The sequence below is a fragment of the Coregonus clupeaformis genome, chromosome 10 (assembly GCF_020615455.1).
Source record: "Coregonus clupeaformis isolate EN_2021a chromosome 10, ASM2061545v1, whole genome shotgun sequence".
NCBI classification, from domain to species: domain Eukaryota; kingdom Metazoa; phylum Chordata; class Actinopteri; order Salmoniformes; family Salmonidae; genus Coregonus; species Coregonus clupeaformis.
In genome coordinates, this window is record NC_059201.1 from 43,836,767 (window position 1) to 43,862,131 (window position 25,365).

General features: G+C 43.5%; 4 protein-coding genes and 1 pseudogene across 5 annotated transcripts; 3 read left to right on the forward strand and 2 right to left on the reverse strand.

Moving 5' to 3' along the window:
• Positions 1 to 596: 596 nt before the first annotated feature.
• Positions 597 to 11,977, reverse strand: frs3 (fibroblast growth factor receptor substrate 3). The gene is made up of 7 exons (XM_041887892.2): positions 11,724 to 11,977; positions 10,432 to 10,556; positions 10,250 to 10,338; positions 9,382 to 9,568; positions 8,885 to 9,046; positions 4,686 to 4,810; positions 597 to 4,363 (listed from the first exon to the last, which is right to left on the reverse strand). Exons 3-7 carry the CDS (start codon positions 10,313 to 10,315, stop codon positions 2,975 to 2,977), a joined length of 1,929 nt encoding a protein of 642 aa, XP_041743826.2. The 5' UTR covers positions 10,316 to 10,338; positions 10,432 to 10,556; positions 11,724 to 11,977; the 3' UTR covers positions 597 to 2,974.
• Positions 11,978 to 16,963: 4,986 nt separating this feature from the next.
• On the forward strand, positions 16,964 to 19,863 carry tspo (translocator protein). 2 transcript variants are annotated; one of them, XM_041887889.2, is made up of 4 exons: positions 16,964 to 17,232; positions 18,552 to 18,729; positions 18,981 to 19,119; positions 19,370 to 19,863. In XM_041887889.2, the coding sequence occupies exons 2-4, from the start codon at positions 18,554 to 18,556 to the stop codon at positions 19,547 to 19,549; spliced, it is 495 nt and encodes a 164-aa protein (XP_041743823.1). In that variant the 5' UTR covers positions 16,964 to 17,232; positions 18,552 to 18,553; the 3' UTR covers positions 19,550 to 19,863. The 2 variants fall into 2 exon arrangements, with proteins under 2 accessions (XP_041743823.1, XP_041743822.1); XM_041887888.2 differs by having other exon boundaries at positions 16,964 to 17,224.
• Positions 19,864 to 19,928: 65 nt separating this feature from the next.
• On the reverse strand, positions 19,929 to 21,843 carry LOC121575071 (ubiquinol-cytochrome-c reductase complex assembly factor 2). Its single transcript, XM_041887890.2, has 4 exons — positions 21,643 to 21,843; positions 20,978 to 21,052; positions 20,668 to 20,737; positions 19,929 to 20,103 (listed from the first exon to the last, which is right to left on the reverse strand). Exons 1-4 carry the CDS (start codon positions 21,778 to 21,780, stop codon positions 19,991 to 19,993), a joined length of 396 nt encoding a protein of 131 aa, XP_041743824.1. The 5' UTR covers positions 21,781 to 21,843; the 3' UTR covers positions 19,929 to 19,990.
• Positions 21,844 to 21,898: 55 nt separating this feature from the next.
• Positions 21,899 to 22,921, forward strand: LOC121575072 (mitochondrial import receptor subunit TOM6 homolog). Its single transcript, XM_041887891.2, has 3 exons — positions 21,899 to 22,069; positions 22,424 to 22,542; positions 22,655 to 22,921. The coding sequence occupies exons 1-2, from the start codon at positions 21,966 to 21,968 to the stop codon at positions 22,518 to 22,520; spliced, it is 201 nt and encodes a 66-aa protein (XP_041743825.1). The 5' UTR covers positions 21,899 to 21,965; the 3' UTR covers positions 22,521 to 22,542; positions 22,655 to 22,921.
• A 576-nt stretch (positions 22,922 to 23,497) lies between these two features.
• On the forward strand, positions 23,498 to 25,103 carry LOC121575880 (annotated as a pseudogene).
• Positions 25,104 to 25,365: the final 262 nt, after the last annotated feature.

Here is a 25,365-nt window from a genome sequence, read left to right on the forward strand (position 1 = left end):
TTATTGCGAAATGTAAACACCCTTTAAATGTATCATGAAAATATATGTGTGCAAACGGATATATCCCTGTCTGAAAAATATCCACCAATAGTGAGTAGACCTACGTATCTCTTTCCATTAGATTAAATAAGCAGTTATGAGGATTACAGTTGCTAGGCCTGTGCTGCACCTTCAGCCACATTACTTCAGATTAGACAGCCAGATTGTAATGAAAACAAGGTTTGGTATGTGGATTATCACACCAATCCAAGTGAAATAAGAAATAGAAATGAGAAATTTAAACTTCTTTGAATTACAAACACATTTTCATACTGGTAGCCCTGATGCAGTGATCTTGAGTGAATAAGAAAATGGTAGTTCCATTTACTAAACAATATGGTAAACAATTAAGCAATAAGGCCCGGGGGGGTGTGGTATATGGCCAATATACCACGGCTAAGGGCTGTTCTTATGCACGACGCAACGCGAAGTGCTTGGATACAGCCGTTAGCCGTGATATATTGGCCATATATCACAAACCCCAGAAGTGCCTTATTGCTATTATAAACTGGTTACCAATGTAATTAGAGCAGTAAAAATAAATGTTTTGTCATACCCGTGGTATACGGTCTGATATACAACAGCTGTCAGCCAATCAGCATTCAGGGTTCGAACCACCCAGTTTATAATCCTGCATAGACACTACCACCCCAACCTCTTCTTACTATCTGAACTTCTACCATGACAAATAGCTTACATACTGTCTCAATATGTTTATAGCAGCATAAAACCACTGGAGTTGTGAAGACTAGATAGATATAACGAATCCGTTGTCTCACTCCAATATGGCTGTCAATGTATAGCCTAGTCTATGAGGTGAAATGTGTCTTTCTTGCCCTTTGTTGTCCAGTTGACCTGGATCAGCTAGACAAATTCATGAGGAGGAGTACAAAGGGTTAACAATATATAAACCCTGACCCCGTACAGTATGTATCAAGAGTCTCAGAGTAGGAATGCTGATCTAGGATCCGTTTTTCCTTTTAGATCATAATGAATACAATGACATGGACAGGGGAGAACTGATCCTAGATCAGCACTCCTACTCTTGATATATACGGCCCTTGACCTCCAAGCTCTTTCCTTTGTTTTTGACATGTAGGCTAACTCCTTGCCTCTTAGCCCTCAGGTTTTCTATTACACATCCTAATGGCACATTGATTTGATTCATAATTTTCAAACAGGTAACAGTAATGATTTGGCACTTTAATATATTAATACAGTCTTTCTTCTTCAGAATGTAATGTTATTAATTACAGGCATAACAATGGTATTACAATGGTGTCCCAGACAGTATGATGATGACTGGTGATACTTTGGTCTCCAAATCACCAACTGACTAGATTACGAAAAACTGTTTGTCACATTTTTTAGCAAAACAATCACAATATAGACATCTCAATGAATAAATAAATAAATACATAATATCCTCAGCCAAATGCTCAATGATATAAGACTTTCCCATCAACAGTTAACATTAAACATACTGATATATTCCCCTTTAAACAGACCCTCAGTTGATAACCCTCAGTTATCAATCTGATACTTACTAAAATAGTAAACCAGTACTTTTTATGTGAGGTTATTATTAATATATTTAAGCCATTATCACAGGTTATCAACTTCTCTAAAAAATGTAAGTTGCTATTGGTCTCTATAATGTTGCAAAAAAACAACAACATCCATACAATATTTGGGCCTGTGTGATGACATCACCATCTCGAAGGAGTTTGTCAGATCACAACCTTTCTGTTACTCCAGAGCAGGGATTCTGAACTGTGGGGACTTCAAAGGTAAAAAAGTGCAAAGGTAACCATAGTTTAGGAATTAGATATGGATTCCTATTCAAGTGGAATGATATGGGGTCAGAGATGAATTCAATCATCTCAATAGCTATGTCGTGTGCGTGTGCGGATGTTGAAAATCTATCAACACACTGTATCATGCCATCAAGGTTACTATTATTTCCATTTTAGATTCAATTTCAACGTGAAAAATGTATGATATTTAATCTTGGATTAAGAGAGAGAAAATCTATTCATACATTTTCTTTCTGTTATGGGGTCTTTTTTAGACTAAAAATATCATACTGGATAGGATGTAAGATTACAATTCCAAAGGATAATGTGCAAACTGTACTGCTCTGTACTAATTCCTGAGGGCAGATAGTTGTAAATATATATAATCAACTGTCCTTTCTATCAGTCACAGGGTCAGAAGAAGTGCTAGTGAGGTGAAGAATGCACATTATTATAATTAAATTGAGGGAATAACAAACTGTTTTTCATATCAGAAAATGTTCAGTCAATTTTACAATGTAGACTAGTAAACCTGAACACGATAGTGGCCCATGTTCGTAAACAGGGACGTAAAAGAAATAAAACAACAACACTGAATGATAACGGAATGAGGAACCTAGCTACTTTATGATGGGCAATACTCTTATATCTAAAATCAACCATCAACTCGTCCATTCCTGCTCCCACCCTGAACCAAACCCGGGGCCTTGGCACGCAACGCAACCACCACAAAGCTAAAAAAAAAAAAAACACTGCCAAAAGGTTTAACCCAAAACAATGGTAGCTAAAGGGTTTAACCATAAACCCAGCCAACCACGACCAAGGTTTCTGCTGCTAACTCAGACAGCATCTCACCACAGTGAGAAAGTGACCCACAATAATATGGCAACTTCAAACCAATCTTGCTCCATAAAGTGGAATATGCACAGATAGGTTTTAGTTCGTTTTCTAATTAGGTACCTGTATATAATCCATCTGGCCAGGACAGGACATGACAGGACAGGACAGGCAGATGGAAGGATGAGAATGAGGGATCCAGTGTGCTGCTGAGTTGCCTATACCTGTCTGTCCACCCAAACCTGTTTCTCTCTCTACTCCCTCCCTTCATGTTTCTCTGTCTCTTCCCCTCCTCACTGCGTCTACAGAGGCAGGTCTGTGCTATTGTGGCGAGTCTTTCTCGATGTCCCATCGTCCCGGGGGAGGGCTTTCTGCAGGTTGGACATGGCTGCTGTCTTCTTCAGGTCAATCACTGCGTAGAACTCACTGCGCCGTGGGGCCTGCTGGGGGCCACATTTGAGGGGCGGCAGGCGCTGGTGCTGTGGCTGGGGCTGAGACTGGGCTCCCCCTCCTCCACTCCCACCGAGGGCCTGGCATGGAGGCTCCGCATCGAGGTCCACCTGGATGTAGTTGAGCTGCCTCGACGGGGGCATGTGACCGTGCTCGCAACCCTCCCCCCGACCAAACCCTCCTCCAGGCCGCCTACGGAAATCAAAGCTGAATATTCGGCCGCCCCGGTCCGACTGGCGGTGGCACGGCTGGAGGTGCTGGGGGTGAGGGGGGCAGGCATGTCGCAGCCGACTGGGCTGGACCTGCTCTGTGTTGACATAGTTCTGCAGGGCGTCGCGGTGGATCCCCCCCCTCCCCAGCCCTTCCTGGTGGTACCCGTTGGGCGTCCCTGGACCCTCTGAAAACTCGTACTCGTCAAAGTCCTCCTCCTCTTCCTCGTACTCCTCCTCATCCTGTTCCTCGTCATCCTCGTCCTGCTCCTCGTCTCTCTGCAGGGCGCGGTACTCCCACACCGGCGGCAGCGACGGCAGGTTCTCGTAGTTGAGCAGAGCTGTCCGCCGGTGACCCCCGCCCATCCCCGCGCCCCGCTCACAGGGGTACCCCTGGGGGGGCAGAGAAGATGGGCCGTGGGGGTGCGGGTGGAGTGGGTGTGGGTGTGATTGTGGGTGAGAGTGACTGTCTCCGGTGGTGCTGCTGCTGCTGCTGGAGCCCACAGACTGGGACATGCTGCTGGGGCTAAGTCTCAGCCGGCGGCCCCCCCTTAGGCCATTGATATTCTCGTAGGTGAGCTGGCAGCCCTCCTGGTGCTCGTGGCCAGGGTGCCGGTGCATCACGTGGTGGTAGTGAGGGTGGTGATAGGAGTGGGAGTTGCACACGTGCAGAGGAGGTTCGTCCCCCTCTGTCTCTGAACCTGTGGTGCCCTCTACAGGCCGCATGGCGTGGGGATTGTGACCACCGTGCCTCTCCCTCTCTCTCTCCAGCAGGTGGCGCTGTGCAGGGGTGGGTCCCAGCATGAATTTGACCTCCTGAGAGGAAGGCTGAAGGAATACCTGGGGTTCCTTGCGTTGTTCCTCCAGGGGACAACAGTGCATGCTGGCCTGCCCACCTCCTTGGCCCACGACAGGCATGGCTCCCCGGGTTGACTCGGGGAAGGAAGTAGGCCGCACCTCGGGTAGGGAGTGTACACAGTGTCGACTGGAGAGTTCCCCATCCACAGTAACAGTATTCACATAGGTGTGAGCCTGCAGAGGGAGAGGGAGAGGGAGAAGGAGAGAGAGAGAGAGAGAGAGAGAGAGAGAGAGAGAGAGAGAGAGAGAGAGAGAGAGAGAGAGAGAGAGAGAGAGAGAGAGAGAGAGAGAGAGAGAGAGAGAGAGAGAGAGAGAGAGAGAGAGAGAGAGAGAGAGAGAGAGAGAGAAAGAAGAGATTAGCAAGGACTAAGAGATCACCCTTCCCTAGGATATTACAGACACATTGCAAGGTGAGGAGTCAGCAGTGGTTACAGTGCTGCTCGGTTCGGCACTATAATGTGAAAATCATACTGGAGAGGTGAGGGGTCAGTCTTACCTGGTCCTCCAGGCCCATGTGGCTGTGGCCGTGGGGGTCGTCAGTTAGAGAGGGCTGGGAGGATTCAGCTCTCATGGGATACCCCGGGTACCCGTTGGGAAAACCCTGGACGGGGAATGCTGGAGCTGGAGACAGAGAACAATACACACGGTGTTGAATGGGAGTCTGGGTGAATGAGGTTAGATGTTTTTATGTCTAATGGCGTGTGTGTGTTTCCGGGTCTCCGTTAGCCGGTAATAGCTGGCTTTTGGCCGATAAAAAAATATGAAAAGCTGATAAATAAAATTGGAGCCGGCGCCGGCCAATTGTTCGGGAGAAGAAGAAAAATCCCATTGCAAAATAATCACGTCTCCTGAGTGGCGCAGTGGTCTAAGGCACTGCATCGCAGTGCTAACTGTGCCACTAGAGATCCTGGTTCGAATCCAGGCTCTGTTGCAGCCGGCCGCGACCGGGAGACTCATGGGCGGCGCACAATTGGCCCAGCATCGTCCAGGGTAGGGGAGGGAATGGCCGGCAGGGATGTAGCTCAGTTGATAGAGCATGGTGTTTGCAACGCCAGGGTTGTGGGTTCGTTTCCCACGGGGGGCCAGTATAAAAAAAAAAAATATGTAATCACTAACTGTAAGTCGCTCTGGATAAGAGCGTCTGCTAAATGACTAAAATGTAAATGTTTTTAGCCTATTCATTGATGGAAATATCAGGCTATGTAAATTCATTTGTCATGCTTTTCAGTCTATATGTTAATTTGCATAACTTTGTGGAATTAAATTGCTGTGTGTATTGTTGTTAGTTCTTATGTATCTTATTTATCACATGCGCACAGCATACAGATATAGAGCCTAGTTTCAGTGGAAAATCTGTCAGACAGCAGGAGAGTTGCTGCTACAGCTCCTCAAACAGATTGTTTGTTGCTGCTGTATTGAAACGTGCTTTTATAAGCCCAATGATTACGCAACAATTCTAAATGCAATTGCATGTCAAAAACAGTTTTGATGGCCACGATTAAAAATAGCTATTATTTTTATTTCTCAACTGGTAGTCTAATTGAAGCACACTTCCCATTTGCCATTTAAGTGCATCTATAGGCAACGTTAGGCAGGCTTTAGACCGTCACACACCCCTTTGCCATAAGCTGGAGGCAGTATGCATTTTGAAACCATACACTTATTTGTTTGAAACCTTAATTAATTTCCTTCATATTATGAGGCATGTCTTACCTTGCTTCAAAGTAGCCTAGCAAAAATCTGACCATATCGTGTAGGCAATTATTTTATAAAGACTTCCATATTGCAACCAGTAGCCTATTTCTCTCATGTTCTATTGGTTTTCAAATCAACTTTCTTTAATTGTCCAGTAGCCAAAGGTACAATCTAGTCATATTAGCAACCCATGCTAGTTGTTAAATCTTTAGATCTCCCCTCTATCTATATTTCTAAGTTTCACATGAAATTCCTCTCATGTGTGCACAGTCCAGCTTTTGACAAGTGTTTTCCTGCAAATTGCATTATGGAACGAATATTTGCGTGTAGCCTACTGCCTTGTGCACATTGCTGTGCTTATAATATGAATAAATAATAGTTTAGCAACATTTTACGCTAAACGTTCTGATCTGTTGCATCAGCCTCATTGCTTTTTAACGTTCATTCTTATGTAGCCTAGGCCTACTGGTTGGATGAATTTGGGATCTATTGTCCCACAACTGTCCCAGAGTCTGTTTGGAATAGGCTATTTCTTTCTCGCACAGAACGATAAGCTGACTAATAGAATAGGTAAACTTTTCTACTATGGGGGATAGTAGATTGACATAGGCTAGTGATTTTGCTGTTCGTTACTCGTCTTGTTGGCTGAGGAAATGTGGACAGTTATTCTAACATCTTCAAAGTGTGCATTGGAATTTGGTAAGAAGGACACATGCCGTTGCATCCTCGAGTTGCATGTTCTGTTAAGATGAACTACCATAATCTATAAATCTAATAAAATGTGATTTCTGTCATTTTGAGTACCTATTCAGTTACGCAGCCAATGCATATGGGTCCGGTAAATTTCTCAAATGTCTGGTCAATTAAAATGCTGCTGGTCAATTGTCCGGCGCCACATTTTCCTAACGGAAACCCTGGTGTGTGTGTGTGTGTCACGCCCTGGCTCTGGGGACTCTTTAATGTTGAGCCAGGGTGTTAGTTTCTATGTTTTGTGTTTCTATGTTGGCCGGGGTGGTTCTCAATCAGAGGCAACGTGAATCAGCTGTTGCTTGTTGTCTCTGATTGGGAACCATACTTAGGTAGTCGTTTGGCATTTGTGTGGTGTGGTATCTTGTTCCGTGTAAGGTTTGTGTTTGGTAACCTTGGACTTCACGTATCGTTTGTTGTTTTTGTTCGTGTGTGGTACATCTAATAAATTATGTACGCATATCACGCTGCGCCTTGGCCCGCTTCATTAAATGACGATCGTGACAGAAGATACCACCTCGACTGGGTCAAGCAGCGTGAAGAGGAGAGAGGTTGGACTTGGGAGCAGAGGATGGAGAGTCTGGCGAGAGCCATGGAGGCCATATCCACGGGGGAGAGACAAGCCCAATAAATTTTTAGGGGAGGGGCTCACACCGTGGACGACGGGGCTGCTGGAGGCAGATAAGGGGCGAGTTTGTGGACAAGGAGAGAAGGCCACCGGGTTACGGGAGCCATTGGTGATTAGAGGGAAGGAAAGTGTAGAGGCACGGCGAGAGGTACTGAAGTGTGTTGCCAGTCCGGTCCGGCCCATTCCTGATCCCCGTATAAGGCCAGTGGTGTGTGTTCCCAGTGCGGTCCGGCCTGTTCCTGTCCCTCGCACCAAGCCTGTGATGCACGTCGCCAGCCCGGCCCGGCCTGTTCCTGCCCCTCGCACCAAGCCAATGGTGCGCGTCGCCAGCCCGGCCCGGCCTGTTCCTGCCCCTCGCACCAAGCCTATGGTGCGCGTCGCCAGCCCGGCCCGGCCTGTTCCTGCTCCCCGCACCAAGCCTGTGGTGCGCGTCGTCAGCCCGGTCCGGCCTGTTCCCGCTCCCCGCACCAAGCCAGTGGTGCGCTTCGTCAGCCCGGTTCGGCCCGTCCCTGCTCCCCGCACCAAGCCAATGGTGCGCGTCGTCAGCCCGGTCCGGCCCGTCCCTGCTTCCCGCACCAAGCCTGTGGTGCGCATCGTCAGTCCGGCACAGCCCGTGCCCGTTTCACAGGTGCCTGGTCAGGTACCGGTCAGCTGCTCCACACCGGAGCCTAAGCAATCCGCTCCACCGATGTCCAGTCCAGCTCCAGCCAGCGGGGCCAGACCAGACCAGGGGCACTACGGGGGGGTTGTTAGAGGGTGGGGGTCACGCCCGGAGCCGGATCCGCCGCCGAGGTGGAATGCCCACCCGGTCCTTCCCCTGTGGTGTTTGGTTGGCGCGGTCGCAGTCCGCGCCTTTGGGGGGGGGTACTGTCACGCCCTGGCTCTGGGGACTCTTTAATGTTGAGCCAGGGTGTTAGTTTCTATGTTTTGTGTTTCTATGTTGGCCGGGGTGGTTCTCAATCAGAGGCAACGTGAATCAGCTGTTGCTTGTTGTCTCTGATTGGGAACCATACTTAGGTAGTCGTTTGGCATTTGTGTGGTGTGGTATCTTGTTCCGTGTAAGGTTTGTGTTTGGTAACCTTGGACTTCACGTATCGTTTGTTGTTTTTGTTCGTGTGTGGTACATCTAATAAATTATGTACGCATATCACGCTGTGCCTTGGCCCGCTTCATTAAATGACGATCGTGACAGTGTGTATGTGTGTGTATGTGTGTGTGGTGTATTGCATAGACTGATTAGTAATGTAACCTTTGTTTTACCCCCAAGTCATTGTGTTTTCTACCCTTCCACCTCCCTGTCTGCTCTACTCGTCCACCTCCCTACCTGCCTCTGAACAGGTTGGCTCATGGAAACTGGGTTTGACGAAAGGATTTACTGGAAGACATTTCGGCACCAGATCCCTGATATCCGGAAATATTACTGAGTTTCCCCCCCAAACTATTTTCTAATCTTCAAACACATATTCTCAGCTTTTGCTTCACATCTGTCCTGCATTGCAGTGAAATTGCTACACAAACACCTTCACAGCCTTCAACAAAAGCAAAGATGCAATCATGTACTGTAGATGACACACACGTGTGTACTGGATGTTTGTGTGTGTGTTTATATTTGTGTTTGTGCTTACTGTTGGGTGTCTGTGGGGTGCGAGGCATGTCTATCTCTCGTGCATGCCCGCTGCCGGGCATGATCATAGGCTCCTCCACCACATTGATACTGTTGCACTGCATCAGCTCCTGGAGAAGGTTGAAGATCTCCTCCGCACGAGAACATTTAAACGCAAAGATTCCTGCACGACCACAGAGAAAACACACACATAAATGTTGAAGTTATCTTAAATGAATCCAAAACTGTTGCTGTTTGAATGCAAAGATTCCTGACCGAAAGGAAAACCCAGAAGCAAATGTATAAGTTATCTGACAATTCACTCAATGACAACAACCAACTTTAGGCTGCTAATATAACAGCAGCTGGCCAATCAGTTAAGTACAATTCTCCCATTCTAAAAGTAGAACACAAACATTGCCCCTATTCAGCTCTGCATATACACATGTATGTACACACATTTCATAGGGCAACATTTTGTCTATGTAGTATTAGCTATTCCCGGTGTTTCAGATTCACCCTGTCCAGTCTGGCAGCGCCGGCCACTCTCGAATGAGAAGAGGTTGGAGTCGTAGCCGTAGCGCCGCAGACACAGGTAGGGCCACCGAATGGCGTCCCTCTTGCGTGTGTGCAGGATGAGCTCGGTCTGGGTGAGCTCCATGGTCCCAGAGCCCAACTCATTCCCCTCATCATCCACATTGGTTACCTGCCATGGGAAAATACCAAAAAGTACAATCAAGTTATCCCAGTCATGTTTGTGGTCCCACTTGAAACGAGCTACAACTTATAAAGGCTTTATATAGCATACATATAGTCTTTGTAAGCACGACATAGATGCAGAGCATAAATATGTGGCTAAATTAAGAAGACAGGTTATTGTATTTGGAGGTACATTGTCTATAATGCAGTCATTAACTGTATACAAAGATTAACAGAGCACAGTACAGATATTAGGTATCATTAGATAGCTGGATAGCTGACTATCCATTGCTCGATGTGAGCAATAATAGCCGAGGGAATAGGACAAAAAAACAGGAAAGAACAGTTCCTCATAACAATAATATACCATCGACTACACTCTCAGAAAAAAAAGTGCTATCTAGAACGTAAATGGTTCTTCGGCTGTCCCCATAGGAGAACCCTTTGAAGAAACCTTGTTGGTTCCATGTAGAACCGTTTTGGGTTCCAGTAGAACCCTTTCCAAAGAGGGTTCTACATGGAACCCAAAATGGTTCTATCTGGAACCAAACTGGGTTTTCCCTGGAACCAAAAAGTGTTCTCCAATGGGGACTGCCGAAAAACCCTTTTGGAACCCTTTTTTCTAAGAGTGTTGGTAGCTGATACAACACACACTAGGTAGCAAACAGATGAGGGTTTAGAGATTAACCTTGAATTTGGTGAGATGGTTGTCTTGGATGGGGTCTCTGTATAGACAGCTCCAACAGCTCCCCATAGCTTCAGCAGGACAGCTGAAACCTACAGGACAGAGGGAAAGATACAGTAGATAGACATTATCCTATGAACACACACGCACGCACGCACACACACACACGCACGCAGTATTCCTACCCAGTCCAGGCCATCAGTGGGAGTGATCCCAGCATCAATCCCAGAGTCCTCTGCTGAGTGTCATGGTGGAGAGAGAGCTAGTAAGTTTGATGGACATCTTCAACAGGAGCAGTATTTTCTCCCTCCTGCAAGAGAGGAGAGTAACATGGTTAAATAATGGAAAGAAGGTTTACTACTGGGCCTGTATTCATAAAGTGTCTCAGAGTAGGAGTGCTGATCTAGGATCAGGCAGCCCTCTAATCAATAATGATCTAAAAGGTTAAACTGATCCTAGATCAGCACTCCTACTCTGAGACGCTTTATGAATACGGGCCCTGGTTTACAATATATATATTTTTTTTTTTACCAAAGTGAAGTCACCCAAACTCTGAGTATGAAGTAGACTAGGCCTAACTCATCACCTGTATACCAGAAATAAATGAGGACAACAATATCCAAGATAAAACCAGACATTAGAAGTGTGGGTCATGAATCCAAAGCGTTTAGTGTAGTCTGGTGCCACCCTTGGGACCAGAGATAAATAGCATGTCAGCTGGCCCAGATATTGGTATTTCCACTACTATGATGCATCATTTATTTTAATTGATGGTCATGTTGCATTTGCTACATTACCATGTTTATTAGGCCAAACATGTTATAACTTCAGAAAATGACTACTGAGAAAAACTGACTAACATGATTGTGTGCAATCCCCCCAATCAAACTGGACTTCCATTAGATGCACCAGCTGTCAATATGTCTTACCTGCCGATAATATGAGACAAATGCTTTGATCATTCACACACGTGATTTCTGTTAGGGCTTTCATACAACATGTATACAAAATATAGCCTACTGTAATAATTTGTGGTGTTTCTAATAACATATAAGTAGCCTCTATCACTGTGCTGACATATGCGATCCTGTCCTGATGTGATTTAGGCACTACCCTGTATTATTAAGCGGGAGGAAAATGTAAATTGCTATAGCCATAATCATATTGCCCCTTAATATGACTGATTTCATTATGTCATCCAAACACTAAGAAAACGAAACGCATGAGGATATCTAAAAACAAAAAAAACAATGAATCGAGACGTCGCAATACAAACGCACGATGACACCGACAGCATTTATCGATTTGCAGCTCAACAGCCGAACAGGTTTGATTGTAACAGAACACCGTTTTTTTTTTTGTATTTAACACTGCACCGACACTGTGAAAATGGTAGGGGACACATAGCAGAAAGCCATATCGCAGATATAACAGGTTTACTAGCTAAATGAAACATATAGCAGCGGTTGCTACTCACATGTTTGGCAAGGAATGTTAGGCTGGCTATACGAATCGGGAATGATCAAGAAGACTGCAAATTGTTGTCAACGGCGGCTGCGAGAGGAGCTAGTCAGCTAGGAGTCGGTTTCTGATGCTAATGGATATGACACTTGCTTAATAAGAAAGGAAAATAAATTATGTGAAAATAAAGCAATAAACTGTTGTTATTTTTTTCCCTTTACGCCCCCTGCTGCAGCACGGGCCTCTCTTTGACATTTCCCGACCACCGGGTTGAGAGTTCACAATCAGACAACGAGGTTTTGTGGAGAGACAAGAAGGTATAGAACGCTGGAGGACTGGATGTGATGTTTAAGATGTAAATATGGTTTGCTATAGGACGAGCTATATATGAGTTACTGTAGGTGGAGCAAATCATCCCAGTATGATCAGAAGGGGGCTTTCCATCCATAGCCTAATGCTCTTGTGAGCACTGAGTCACTAACAAATCCAATCCATTAGAAGAATAATGAGAAGAAAAAAACACACGCTTTATCGTTTGAAGATCATCTACTTTTACCTAATTCATCACCAGATGTACACTACTGGACCATGCTGGTTTTTATAAGTCTAAAGGACATAATTTCACTGCCCTTCAACCTTATATTGTATTATTTCTATTATATTCCTATTCTGTTATTTTCTATGTGATATCCAAGTACATCAAATAGAATATAATAAAATATATTTAATATGTATACAGTACCAGTCAAAAGTTTGGACACACCTACTCGTTCAATGGTTTTCTACATTGTAGAATAATAGTGAAGACATCAAAACTATGAAATAACACATATGGAATCATGTAGTAACCAAAAAAGTGTTAAACAAATCAAAAGATATGTTATATTTGAGATTCTTCAAATAGCCACCCTTTGCCTTTATGACAGCTTTGCACACTCTTGGCATTCTCTCAGCCAGCTTCACCTGGAATGCTTTTCCAACAGTCTTGAAGGAGTTCCACATATGCTGAGCACTTGTTGGTTGCTTTTCCTTCACTCTGCCGTCCGACTCATCCCAAACCATCTCAATTGGGTTTAGGTCAGGATTTGTGGAGGCCAGATCATCTGATGCAGCACTCCATCACTCTCCTTCTTGGTAAAATAGCCGTTACACAGCCTGGAGGTGTGTTGGGTCATTGTCCTGTTGAAAAACAAATGATAGTCCCACTAAGCCCAAACCAGATGAGATGGCGTATCGCTGCAGAATGCTGTGGTAGCGATGCTGGTTAAGTGTGCTGTAAAATTATATCCTGTACATAAAACTAATAACACTTGAAACTATATTCTAATGTACAGACTAGAATATGTTCCAGGATTCATCCGATGTCATTGAGGAGTTTACCACATCAGTCACCGGCTTCATTAATAAGAGCATCGACGACGTTGTCCACACAGTGACCGTTCATACATATACGAACCAGAAGCCGAGGATTACAGGCAACATCTGCACTGAGCTAAAGGCTAGAGCTGCCACTTTCAAGGAGCGGGACACTAATCTGGACACTTATAAGAAATCCCGCTACGCCCTCCGACGAACCATCAAACAGGCAAAGTGTCAATACAGGACTTGGATCGAATCCTACTACACCGGCTCTGGCACTCGTCGGATGTGGCAGGGCTTGCAAACTATCATGGATTATAAACAAGCCTACCAGATGAGCTAAATGCCTTCAATGCTCGCATTGAGGTAAGCAACACTGAATCATGCATGAGAGCACCAGCTGTTCTGGACGACTATGTGATCACGCTCTCTGTAGCCGATGTAAGACCTTTAAACAGGTTAACATTCAAAAGGCTGCAGGGCCAGATGGATTGCCAGGACGCACACTCAGAACATGCACTGACCAGCTGGCAAGTGTCTTCACTGACATTTCCACCGCTCCCTTACTTTGTAATACCTACATGTTTCAAGCAGACCACCATAGTCCCTGTGCCCAAGAACGCCAAGGTAACCTGCCTAAATGACTACCTGTAGCCATGAAATGCTTTGAAAGGCTGGTCATGGCTCACATCAACACCATCATCCCAGAAACCCTGCACTCCAATTCACATACCGCCCCAACAGATCCACAAATAACGCAATCTCTATTGCACTACACACTGCCCTTTCCATCTGGACAAAAGGAACACCTACGTGAGAATGCTGTTCTTTGACTACAGCTCAGCGTTCAACACCATACTGCCCTCCAAGCTCATCACTAAGCTCAGGACCCTGGAACTGAACCCCTCCCTATGCAACTGGATCCTGGACTTCCTGACGGGCCGCTCCCAGTAGGTGTGGGTAGGCAACAACACATCCGCCATGCGTGCTTAGTCCCTTCCTGTACTCCCTGTTTCACGACTGCGTGGCCACGCACGACTCCAACACCATCATTAAGTTTGTCATTGACACGACAGTGGTAGGCCTGATCACTGATGATGATGAGACAGCTTTTAGGGAGGAGGTCAGAGACCTGGAAGTGTGGTGCCAGGACAACAACCTCTCCCTCAACGTGAGCAAGACAAAGGAGCTGATCGTGGACTACAGGAAAAGGAGGGCCGAGCATGCCCCCATTCACATCGACGGGGCTGTAGTGGAGCGGGTCGAGAGCTTCAAATTCCTTGGTGTCCACATCACTAAGGACCTATCATTGTCCAAACACATCAACACAGTCGTGAAGAGGGCATGACAATGCCTATTCCTCCTCAGGAGGCTGAAAAGATTTGGCGTGGGACCTCAGGTCCTCAAAAAGTTATACAGCTGCACCATCGAGAGCATCCTGACTGGTTGCATCACCGCTTGGTATGGCAACTGCTCGGCATTCGACCGCAAGGCGCTACGGAGGGTAGTGCGTACGGCTCAGTACATCACTGGGGCCGAGCTTCCTGCCATCTGTAAGGTTCTGTATTTATTTTCTTAGTCAACCTTGTGTTCTTCGCAAAAGGCAGGAATCATGGTCACAGGCAGGCAATGGTCATACACAGGTAGACAAACAGGCAGGAGAATCAAAAACTAGGACTGAAGGCTATAACTGGTTCTCACAAACAAGCTAGGAAAAGGCTTAGTAGAGTCAAAATGAACAATACCTCACAAGGCACAAACAGAATGAACTGAACTAAATAAGGAGCTAATGAGACCAGGTGAGTAACAAACACAGGTGAATTAAATTAACAAAAATGAAAGACAGGGCTACGTTCAGGAACACAAAGAAACAGGGCTACGTTCAAGAACACAAGGTTGACTAAGAAAATAAATACAGAACCGTACACCATCCAGGACCTCTATACCAGGCGGTGTCAGAGGAAGGCCCAAGTACAGGTACCCCTTGTATACAGTATATCCTCGTTATTGTTATTTTATTGTGTTACTATTTTTCCTTTAGTTTATTTAGCAATTTTTTCTTACTACTTTTTTAAAACTGCATTTGCATGCGACAAATACAATTTGATTTGATTTGAATGTGACAAATAGAATAGAATATAATATATTTTCAGTACAGCTGGTAAAAAAAGGTATTCTATTCTAATGTACCTGGATGTGATGTATGAAATATAATAGAATGTAATAGAATATAAATAGAATAGAATGACTTTATCTCCCTTAGATAGAATTTGTGGCATTTGGATGAAATAAAAAACACATAACAGCACATTTCACACGTGGCAAATAGCTTACATATACGTATTTATATCTTCATTGTTAGTGTTTTTGTTGATGGCCCCAGGCCCACTCTGTGATGATGGTATGGTATCCACATTTTACAGAGTATGGCTTTTTAAAAAGTGAAAGCTTGCGCAGCTTCTGCGCAGCATTCTAGACAAAAGAACGACTGGTAGAGGTTATTGAATTATCGTTCTCCTAGCAGCAGGATATTATGCTGGCAGCACGATCGTGGATAATGTATTTTCTAAATAAGAGTCCCCCTGCAAAGACATGCTAAACTTTGGGAATATTTTTTTTGCACTATAGTGCAGTACAACTGTTTTTTTACAGCATTGCAACCACCTTTGAAAAAATAAATGGATCATTTGACCTATTTTGAAAGTGTACACAAATACTGGTAGGCAATGTCCAATTGCTGACACAAAAAGCTAAGTTTGGTTTAAAAAAAATAAAAAATAAAATGTTATGTGGGTGATGGACATGCCTAGGCAAACAAACTATGAAGGGAAATAAGTGGCTACAGTTTACACTTTTTTGTTATTTAATGAAATGTTGTTTTTAGAAAAGGGGTGTTTTACCCAAGTACTGGGGTAACTGGTACTCTACAACCCAATATGTATCCCATGTACAGTCTATTACAATGTATTGCAATTGGGGCTATGGAGGGTCAGAGTAAAAAGACAGCAGCAGGCCATGCGACACAGCCCCCCTCAAAAACGAAACATATTTGGTTAGTAGAGACTGAGTATTTTCCACCCCACTTTAGCCCATTGGGTCCCACTGTAATGCCGGTGCGTTTTGGACTTCTAACTCATTTTGAACATTGTGTGTTTCAGCTACAGACTTCTAGGTTGTACCATTGGATTCGTCTATTTCTTCTGCATCTGTAGATACCAACCATTAGTCTGATTAATGGGGGGCTGAGCTAGAGCAGATGGGGTGGAGAACGAAGTGCTGCTGGATATGTAAGACACAGACAATATTTATCCCACGTACTGTCTAATATTACAGTGTATTGCATTGGGGGCTATGGAGGGGGCAGAGTGAAAAGCCAGCAGAAGGCTGTGGGAGACAGTCCCCCTCGAAAACTAACCATATTTGTTTAGTAAAGACCCTAAGGAGTATTTTCCACCCCACGTTAGTGGAGACATGTAGAAAAGTAAGTTATCTCTCCAGCCCAATATTCTCACCATACCAGTGTCAACATTTACATTTACATTTTAGTCATTTAGCAGACGCTCTTATCCAGAGCGACTTACAGGAGCAATTAGGGTTAAGTGCCTTGCTCAAGGGCACATTTACGTCATTTAGCAGACGCTCTTATCCAGAGCGACTTACAAATTGGTGCATTCACCCTATAGCCAGTGGGATAACCACTTTAACATTGTATGTTTTTATTATTGGTCTTGGAAAATGTTTTTTAAACTATCTTTTTTGTTTGTTTTCATAAATTACTTATTGCTTTTTCTTGTTGGCCATTGATTAAAATGTAATATCTTTTGAATGATTTATCCACATTGCAATGTTTTGAAATGCGGTCATTACCATACGAACGTGGCTTCATCATTTGTACTGCTAGCAGAATACTAGTGTTTATAGAAGGGTTTTGTAACACATTGGGAGTGTCCTCCTAAACAAGAACTGCATGATAAGAGAACCCGATCCTTGAGAGAAGCATTTTATCTTAGTTTTTCAGAATGTTTTAGAAAGGTGTTGTCTGGCCACCACTCTGTTCATTTGCTCACCCTACCCTGAACCGAAGCCTACAAGCTCTGTGTAAGAACCGAAGCCTACAAGCTCTGTGTAACAACATCCTCGAACTATCGCACTTAACAGGTAAGCAGGTAAGACTACATTGTTTTAATAGATTGACACAAGTTTGACAATGTTGCAATTTATCTTGTTAGTTGTTACAAAGTTGCAAATTAACCATAACGTTCAATAATCATAAACGGAACAGAGTGGAGAATGGAGAAAGTATGGTTTGGTATTTGATAAATGTTTCTAATGTTCTATTTCCTCTTCTGATGCATGAATGGGATCTTTGTAAAGCCTTATGTGTCATGTGTTTATTTGAAACTAAACTTATATAGCTTGATAATGCAATTTATTTTTCCGTGAAAGTGGCCTACTAGGCCTAGCCTTCTGCCTACAATAACTTTGTTGATGAGTTGCCAGGAGAAGTGCTTGCGCAGGGTCCTTACATCATGTGATTGAATGACAGTTTAGTAATTTAGGTCATCAAAGGGAAATTCATTTGCAATTGGCATAGGTCTACTCTAAACTACTTTCCAATAAAGTGTTTGTAGTTTATTAATTATACATGCAGGCCTATAGGCTATAAGCAATTATTCAATCTTGTTAATTTATTATACCATTTAGAGTGCAGCAGTTTGGTAGTTTAGTGTCATTTTAATTCTGAAGTTGCAATAGGCACATCAAATTATGGGACCCACTTTTGCTATACGTGACGTATAGCAAAAGTGGGCGTAGATTTCAGCGCACATACGGGTGCACAGTGTCGAGAACAAGCCCCGCTGATGTCTGGATCTTGCAAACTATTCAACACACTGCGCATTTCCAATTTACCCCAGTGTTTCACCCAAAAGGCTCAGACTTTTACGCTACCATCTACGCGGGCCGGCTCTAACTTGGGGCCAAGGCAAGGCCGCTGGGGATTTCCGGGCTACATTTACACAATAATGGCTAACTGTGAACATGGGTTTATAGTACACCTTTGAAGGTTAACACTTTCTCTCAAAGCAACTGTTTTGATTATGCAGAGGTTGTTGATTCTCTCTTCACAAGTCTCCACTGTCAGCCCTAGCTATGGAAACACAATTTAAAACATCAGGGGGTATACACTAGTGTAACACTGGTGTTACAGTCGAAAAGCAGCAATAGAGAGCAATTGGCTAAACCTAACTACAGTAATGGATGTTGCTGTTTCAAGTAAACCAATGTAATCGCTGAATGTTTGCATCGGACAGTCCTTGCACTTTGAAACCCACGCCCACTGAGCGAAATGCCTTGAAAAGAGTGTCCCATCCTATGAAATTATAGCCTACTTTTACAAGTGTAATGAATTCTACTGAATAATAATTAACAGGTTTAACCAACGTAATGAACTAATCATTAACAGGCAGCTCCCTCTCTTCTCCAGACATGTCGTGGCTGCCTATGCTTGGCCTGACTGCCCTGCCTCATCTAGGGGGGCTCTATGGAGGCTACGTGACACGCAAGCAGGTGAAAACCTGGTACCCCACTCTCAACAAGCCGTCATGGCGTCCACCTAATGCTGCGTTCCCGATAGTGTGGACCACCCTCTACACAGGCATGGGGTGAGTGAGAGACAGCATACTCTATCAGGTTGAAAACAATTCTCTAAACCCCTTCCATTATCAGATTTTAATTGCAACCTGTAAAGCTACACCTATCTAGATTCTACATAATAATGCTGTTTCCCAACTGAATGTGGTGGAAATCAGCTTCACACATTTCATTCAGTAAAGCATGTTACCACTTGTTTTTTTAAATGAATCATGAAATATGGAACTGACATGCATTTTATTTTTGATGATCACCCTGATAGGTATGGCTCCTACCTGGTGTGGAAGGAGTGTGGGGGTTTCACTGAGGATGCTGTGGTACCTTTGGGACTCTATGGGTTGCAGCTGGCTCTCAACTGGGCCTGGACTCCCATCTTCTTTGGAGCACACAAGTTGAAAATGGTGAGCTCTCAGATATTGCAATGGTTGTGGGCTGAGCAAAAGGACTCATGGCTTCCGGTTTTGAGATTGAGTTCTCTTGGTACATAAAAACGTTTTTTTTTAAAGAGCAGTACACTCAAAATGAGAATTTCTCTGAATATTATTTTTGCCATTAGGTGATCCGTAGACACTTTCCATTGTAAAAACCACCTCCATTCTGCTGCCGTGAGTGTGACATGACACATGATCCATTGTGTCCTCTCTCCCCCAGGCACTCATAGAGATAGTGATGATGACTGGTGCTGTTGGAGCCACCATGGCATCCTGGTATCCCGTAAATCGCACTGCCAGCCTGCTCCTGACACCCTACCTGGCATGGCTGTGCCTGGCCACTTCCCTTAACTACTGCATCTGGAGAGATAACCCAGATGAGGATGGAAAGGAGGAGTAGGCAACACGGTATTCTCTGTACTTGGTTCCAGCTCCATTGGCCAAACAATTAAGCCATTTGTATAATGATGACATGCTACTGCATTTTTTTATTTTGTACATAAAATGTTTCTCCCATAACCTAATCTCCAATGAGAAATTGGGGCTAGGCTTTAGTAAGATTTAAGAAATTATGTTTTTCACACCCCTTTAATTTATTCCAATATTTCTGTTGAAGAAGCTTACCATGGCTTTGCATTAGACTGATATTTCCTTGTCTTATTACAAGGAAAGTACATGCCATATGTTGTTCATATTAAAAAACCTCGTAATTTATATGCCCCGTCATTTCTTCTGTATGGTACAATGGCCCTGCTTAAATGACGAGAGAACCAAAGAAATAAGAATAACGTTTTATTTCTAAAGTGGCTGAAGGGGAAAGGAAACATATACAGCACAAGTGCTACTTGTTTTCAGGAGCCTTCTCAGGGGTGACATCTTCTGGTTTGGTGGAGAATCGCTCTGTGAGAGTTTTCCACAAGCCCTTCTTCTCTTCATCCATCTGCTGCATGCTACCTGAGAGTGAAGAGACAAGAGAGGGGTTAGAGAGACATCAGAACCATTACCACCCTGTGGAGTTCCTTTAGCCTGGGTGCCAGTCTGCTGTTTCGGCTCTCTTGCAGACTGGGTGCCAGCCTCCTGCTGAAAGTGTGCGGGTGTCTAGTCTGCCAGAGGGCCCCCAGGCTAGTGCTAGTCTGTCTCTCCTCTCTAAGGAAAAAGCTTCTATGAACATGTTGGTATCCTCAAAGTCCACTAGATGGTGCTATGAGGCCAATTAACACTTCAGGTGTTGTTTTTGAGACAATATCATGACTGATATAGTAGTCTATGCTTATTTCAATGATGTGTCTACAATTGACAGTAGTAGAAGACATTAAATAATAATAGAACATTTGTTATCATTGAAGAGAAATAGGGAGGTGTGTATGTCCTCAAAATAAATACAGAAGCATTTCACTTGTGATGGCTAATTTATTGCAACATAACTAGCCACTGTCATATTCACATAGCTGCAAGTATAAATTAATAAATAAAGTGAATACTTGGGAAAATGGATATGTAGAGACATTGTGTCCATACCTGTTGCTAATATCATTCTACATTCTTCCACTGTGACACCTGTAAAACTGGTGTCTCTTGTGCGGGGGAACTGTGAACAGATATTACAGGAGTTAAAGGTGATGATAACCCTGACTGACATCACTTGGCTGATTCCAAGCTCTTTCATAGCTGCTGCAAGAAGCAAATGTATCAGGTAATGGACAGATATCGTTCTTTGTGGTCCCGGCTGTGGATTTGGGCCTATCGGTTGGTTAGGCCTATGCTATGATATGATAGTCTCTACATTAAAGCCAATACAATATCAATAGGGATATAAGGGAATACTTACTCGTTCTCTGTATACGTTAGTGTTAATCCGTGCCAAGCTTTCATACATTTGATCACACTTCTCTGGATCCGAGAGCTGTCAAGAAAGATCAGAACAGTTAATAGGGGATCCATACAATATCCACATCTAGCAACTATCCACATACAAATAAGGGCATTTTGTAAGATTTGGGGGAACAATCTGTAAGATTTCATGCAGTTCAACTTCAAAATAAGTGTGCAAATAACTAATGTATAGTTTCGAAATGTCTAAAACCATCATGTTAATATTAGGTCAGGCTACATTTCCTCAGCCCCATTCCTCAATTTACTTAACAGTGGCAGAAGAAGGCTTTTCAAATGACAGATTATGCCTTTGCCTTTTATAAGTAAACCACCCCCTCTGTGATGCTGCACTTAGCCTACTGCATGATTGTTTGGACTGTCGTGTCTCACAACTCAATAAAATCTCTTGAAAAACATTTGAAAATAGCTCTACAGGTTGCGTTTTTCATTACTAAACATGACGCTTGTTTAGCATGTAACTGCAAGGTCGATATGGACGGGTGCCCTATCATCATCATCATCATCATCATCATCATCCAACGCTAGCTAAATTTCTGCCTGAAGCTATCTAGCCACATTGGTTGGCGTTCTCGTGAGACATATGAAGTGGAATCGTTTTACCTGTGTGTTTTCACCTTCACGAAAGGCATGGGCTACTCTCTGTCTTAGAAACGTTCCTAAATCACGGCCTTTCTTTGATTCGTCCCGTGGCCATTCTTCGCAGAGTTTCAAGAACCGACGGTACCGTGTTGCAGACATTTTCTGTTATGGAACACAAAAAATCACGAATACGTTAGATAACGACATCGACCTGAGTTTGGCCGCTATCGGCGACCGTAGTTAAAACCTCATGGTGTTCCGTACTGGTGTTACATGTAAATCCTTCCCCTCGTTGGGAAATCGTTATTTAGCAGAAAGGCAAGCACTCACGCTAAACACCTGAGATGAGTGGAGCTGGGAAAAAGGCTGTCGGAGTACCGTCTGGTGGTGTCGGGGCATGGATCAGTACCGCATATCGGTTCGCTACAGATAGGAATGATTTTAGAAGGTAGTTATGATTAAACATAAATATTTCGTAATGTAACATTCGCATAGTAGCTAGCTAGCTTGCTAAACATGTGCATGCTTTGCCCTTGGATATACCGGTATGATCACCCTTAACGAATTGCTCAGCAGTCCTTGCACGCATAACATCAAACGACACATTTTGTGATACTTTGTGGGGTTGGCCAACCCATAACAATACACAACCCCCCCACACACACACACACACACAAGTGTCAGAGTCAACGTGTAACTAACTCAGTGAATTAATTAATTATTGTCTCCAGTGATTTATTCATAAAGATCCTTTTGTTGTATATAATTATATGAATTCATTGTTTAATGTGTCTTTATATAGGAACCTACTGGTCAACCTGGGCCTTTTTGCAGCTGGAGTTTGGGTTGCCAGGAATCTCTCAGATTTTGACCTGATGTCCCCTCAACCAATCACGTAGTGCTATAACTGAATGGATGTCGGTAGGTACAAGGCAGGCCTCACCTTAATTCATGTTTGATTACCTGGTATATGTGTAATATTGGTTGTTGCTAGTTGAATGAACACCAGTATTAATATCTCTTTTATTTTCAGGTGTCTCGGACCAAAATGACAGTCGAAGGGACAAGATATTTGCTTTATATTTACTGTTTTATTGTTGGTTGGTGATGGAATGTTAAAGATTGTCTGGAAACTGGTGTGCCTGGTAATTACTTTATTCAAACTGTATTGCTTTCAGTATGTCAACACACTTTCAGTTCTTTTTTTAAATATTTTGTTCTTGTTAGATGAAATGCACACAGTGACACTATAACTTACGGCAATAATTGACCTACTTAAATAAAGGTAATAATACTTTAACACTTGTATCTTAAGTGCTAGAGAGAACATCAAAACTGGGCTAGGTATGAAATCATTCATCAAATATAGAAATTCTTCAAGAATCTAAGTCAGTGCATGCCCATTTAGACATGGGGGCAAGCGAACCTGCGTGTGCCATGCTACTGCTGTCAGTGTCAACAAGGAAATGCGACGACCAGAAGCAGGCATACTTTGAAGTTACCGTTAGATTGATGAATAGTTTAACTTGAGAAACAATGATATGTAGCCTACTAATTAATTAGTCAAAGTAAATTATATGTGGTAAGAAAGGCATGAGCGGTGTTCTAAGTTTTGTTCAATTCATTACTAGGCTAGCTAATGTTTTTTTTTTTGCTAGCTAGCTACACTGTGCTAGCTAACTACACTGAACAAAAATATAAACGCAACATGTAAAGTGTTGGTCCCATGTTTCATGAGCTGAAATAAAACAAATCCAGAGAAAGCTTTTCTCTCAAATGTTGTTTACATCCCTGTTAGTGAGCATTTCTCCTTTGCCAAGGTAATCCATCCACCTGACAGGTGTGGCATATCAAGAAGCTGATTAAACAGCATTATCATTACACAGGTGCACCTTGTGCTGGGGACAATAAAAGGCCACTCTAAAATGTTTTGTTTTGTCACAACACAATGGCTGCAGTCCTAACTCAAAGTAGACAGCCCTTGACCCTAAACCCTCAGCCCTTGAATTAAGTTTTACATCGTCACATCCGAGTGTACCTTAAATGTCCCTTGCCCAAGTGAGGGAGAGTAATGATCGGAGATGCAACGTCCTTGGTGGAAATCTTGAAGTTGAGCTTAAAAACAACCAACCTAAAGCTATTAATGTACCTAGCAAGCTAACGAAGTTAGCTACAGTTACCCATACTAGCTGTCTAGCTAGTTTTATAGTTTGGTCATTTATTCCAATACATTTCAGAATTCCCCCAAATATGTTTATGAAGCTAGCTACGTTTTATAGGCTCCTCACTCCGAGACTAAGCCAATTTGCCAACTCTAAAATCAATGTCATATATATTTTAGCAAGCTAGTATCATAATTTTGTCTGCAGATAGATTAGCCTAATTTATTTATTTCAATTGACTGATTTCCTCATATGAACTGTAACTTAGTAAAATCTTTGAAATTATTGCATGTTGCGTTTATATTTTTGTTCAGTATAGTTCCCCCTGCAAGCTCGCTATGCTTGAGTTTGGTGCAAAACTCCTACTAACACACACTATTTCAATTGCAATGAGTATTCTGAATAAATGTTTTGGTCAGCATAGCGTTTCATTTCCCACGTTCAAATCACCCTAGGAGCAATCCATGGCTTCTTCAGACCTCTTTGTTGTTGCTGCTCGCAAGTGTCTGCGAGTTAGAAAGAATCCGTTCTCTGCCTCTGTGAGTCTGAACCTGGCTGCTCAGGTCCTGGCTGTGGACTTGGGCCTGAAGCCTGCTCTGCTAAATGACAGTAATACAGCATCTGCAGAGCATGTCCAACAGTATCTAAACTCTCTGCAGGCTGCACAACTTGTGTCCAAATCTCTAAAGACAGTGGTCATCAGTGAGAATTCCCTGATTGTGAACCCATCCCTGACTATCACAATCCTGGAGGAACTTCTCCTGAGGGGGACTGTGACCGTCGTGGATGTATGTCACTCACTGGAGCAGCTTGCCGTCACTGAGCTACAGTGGGGAGCTATCAGGGACATGATTAAGGCTTTACTTGCTCATATCAGACAGTTTGGGCAACAGAGATGATGTGACACTTGGAATCTGTGCACTCTCTTTGGAATTCTATTGGGCTACCCCTCCACCTACTGCTTTGACCAGAGCAGGAGCTTTGAGAATTGCCTAACTATGACTCTACTGGTGGTGACCAAGGCTATGGCATCATGGCAGGTTGGTGATGTTGGAACTGAGGCGGGTCACAGGTATTGCCTGTATTCCTTCAGTACCCCAGAGGTGCTACAGGCAGAGACTCAGTCAGTGCTGGATAACTGGACTAAACAACTTCAGGAAGGCTTTCAGGAGCAGACTGTCTTCTCTGGACTCAGTGTGACCAGGTCAACTGTCACCTTACCTTCTGTGGCTCTGTGATTCCAATGGCACTATGTTGATGGATATTATAGAACATATTATAAAATGGAATTATATAAGTCGTTTTATTTATTTATTGAATATGTAAATCCCCCTCATTTGGTAAATGCATTTGTCAGGGGAGTTTGCACCCATAACTGATGCTGTGGTGTTGACATTACCTAAACCATGTATGTGCACTGACAAGACTAGATCCCCCACAATATTATTATTATTAGGCCTATATATCTAAAACTAATCTTTAAAACTCTGTAGTTATTGCACCTATTTTCCATATTGGTGGTTGTCTGTAAAGTATATACTAGTTAGCTAAAGCGATGGATAGACTAAGTGGAAAGTAGAAT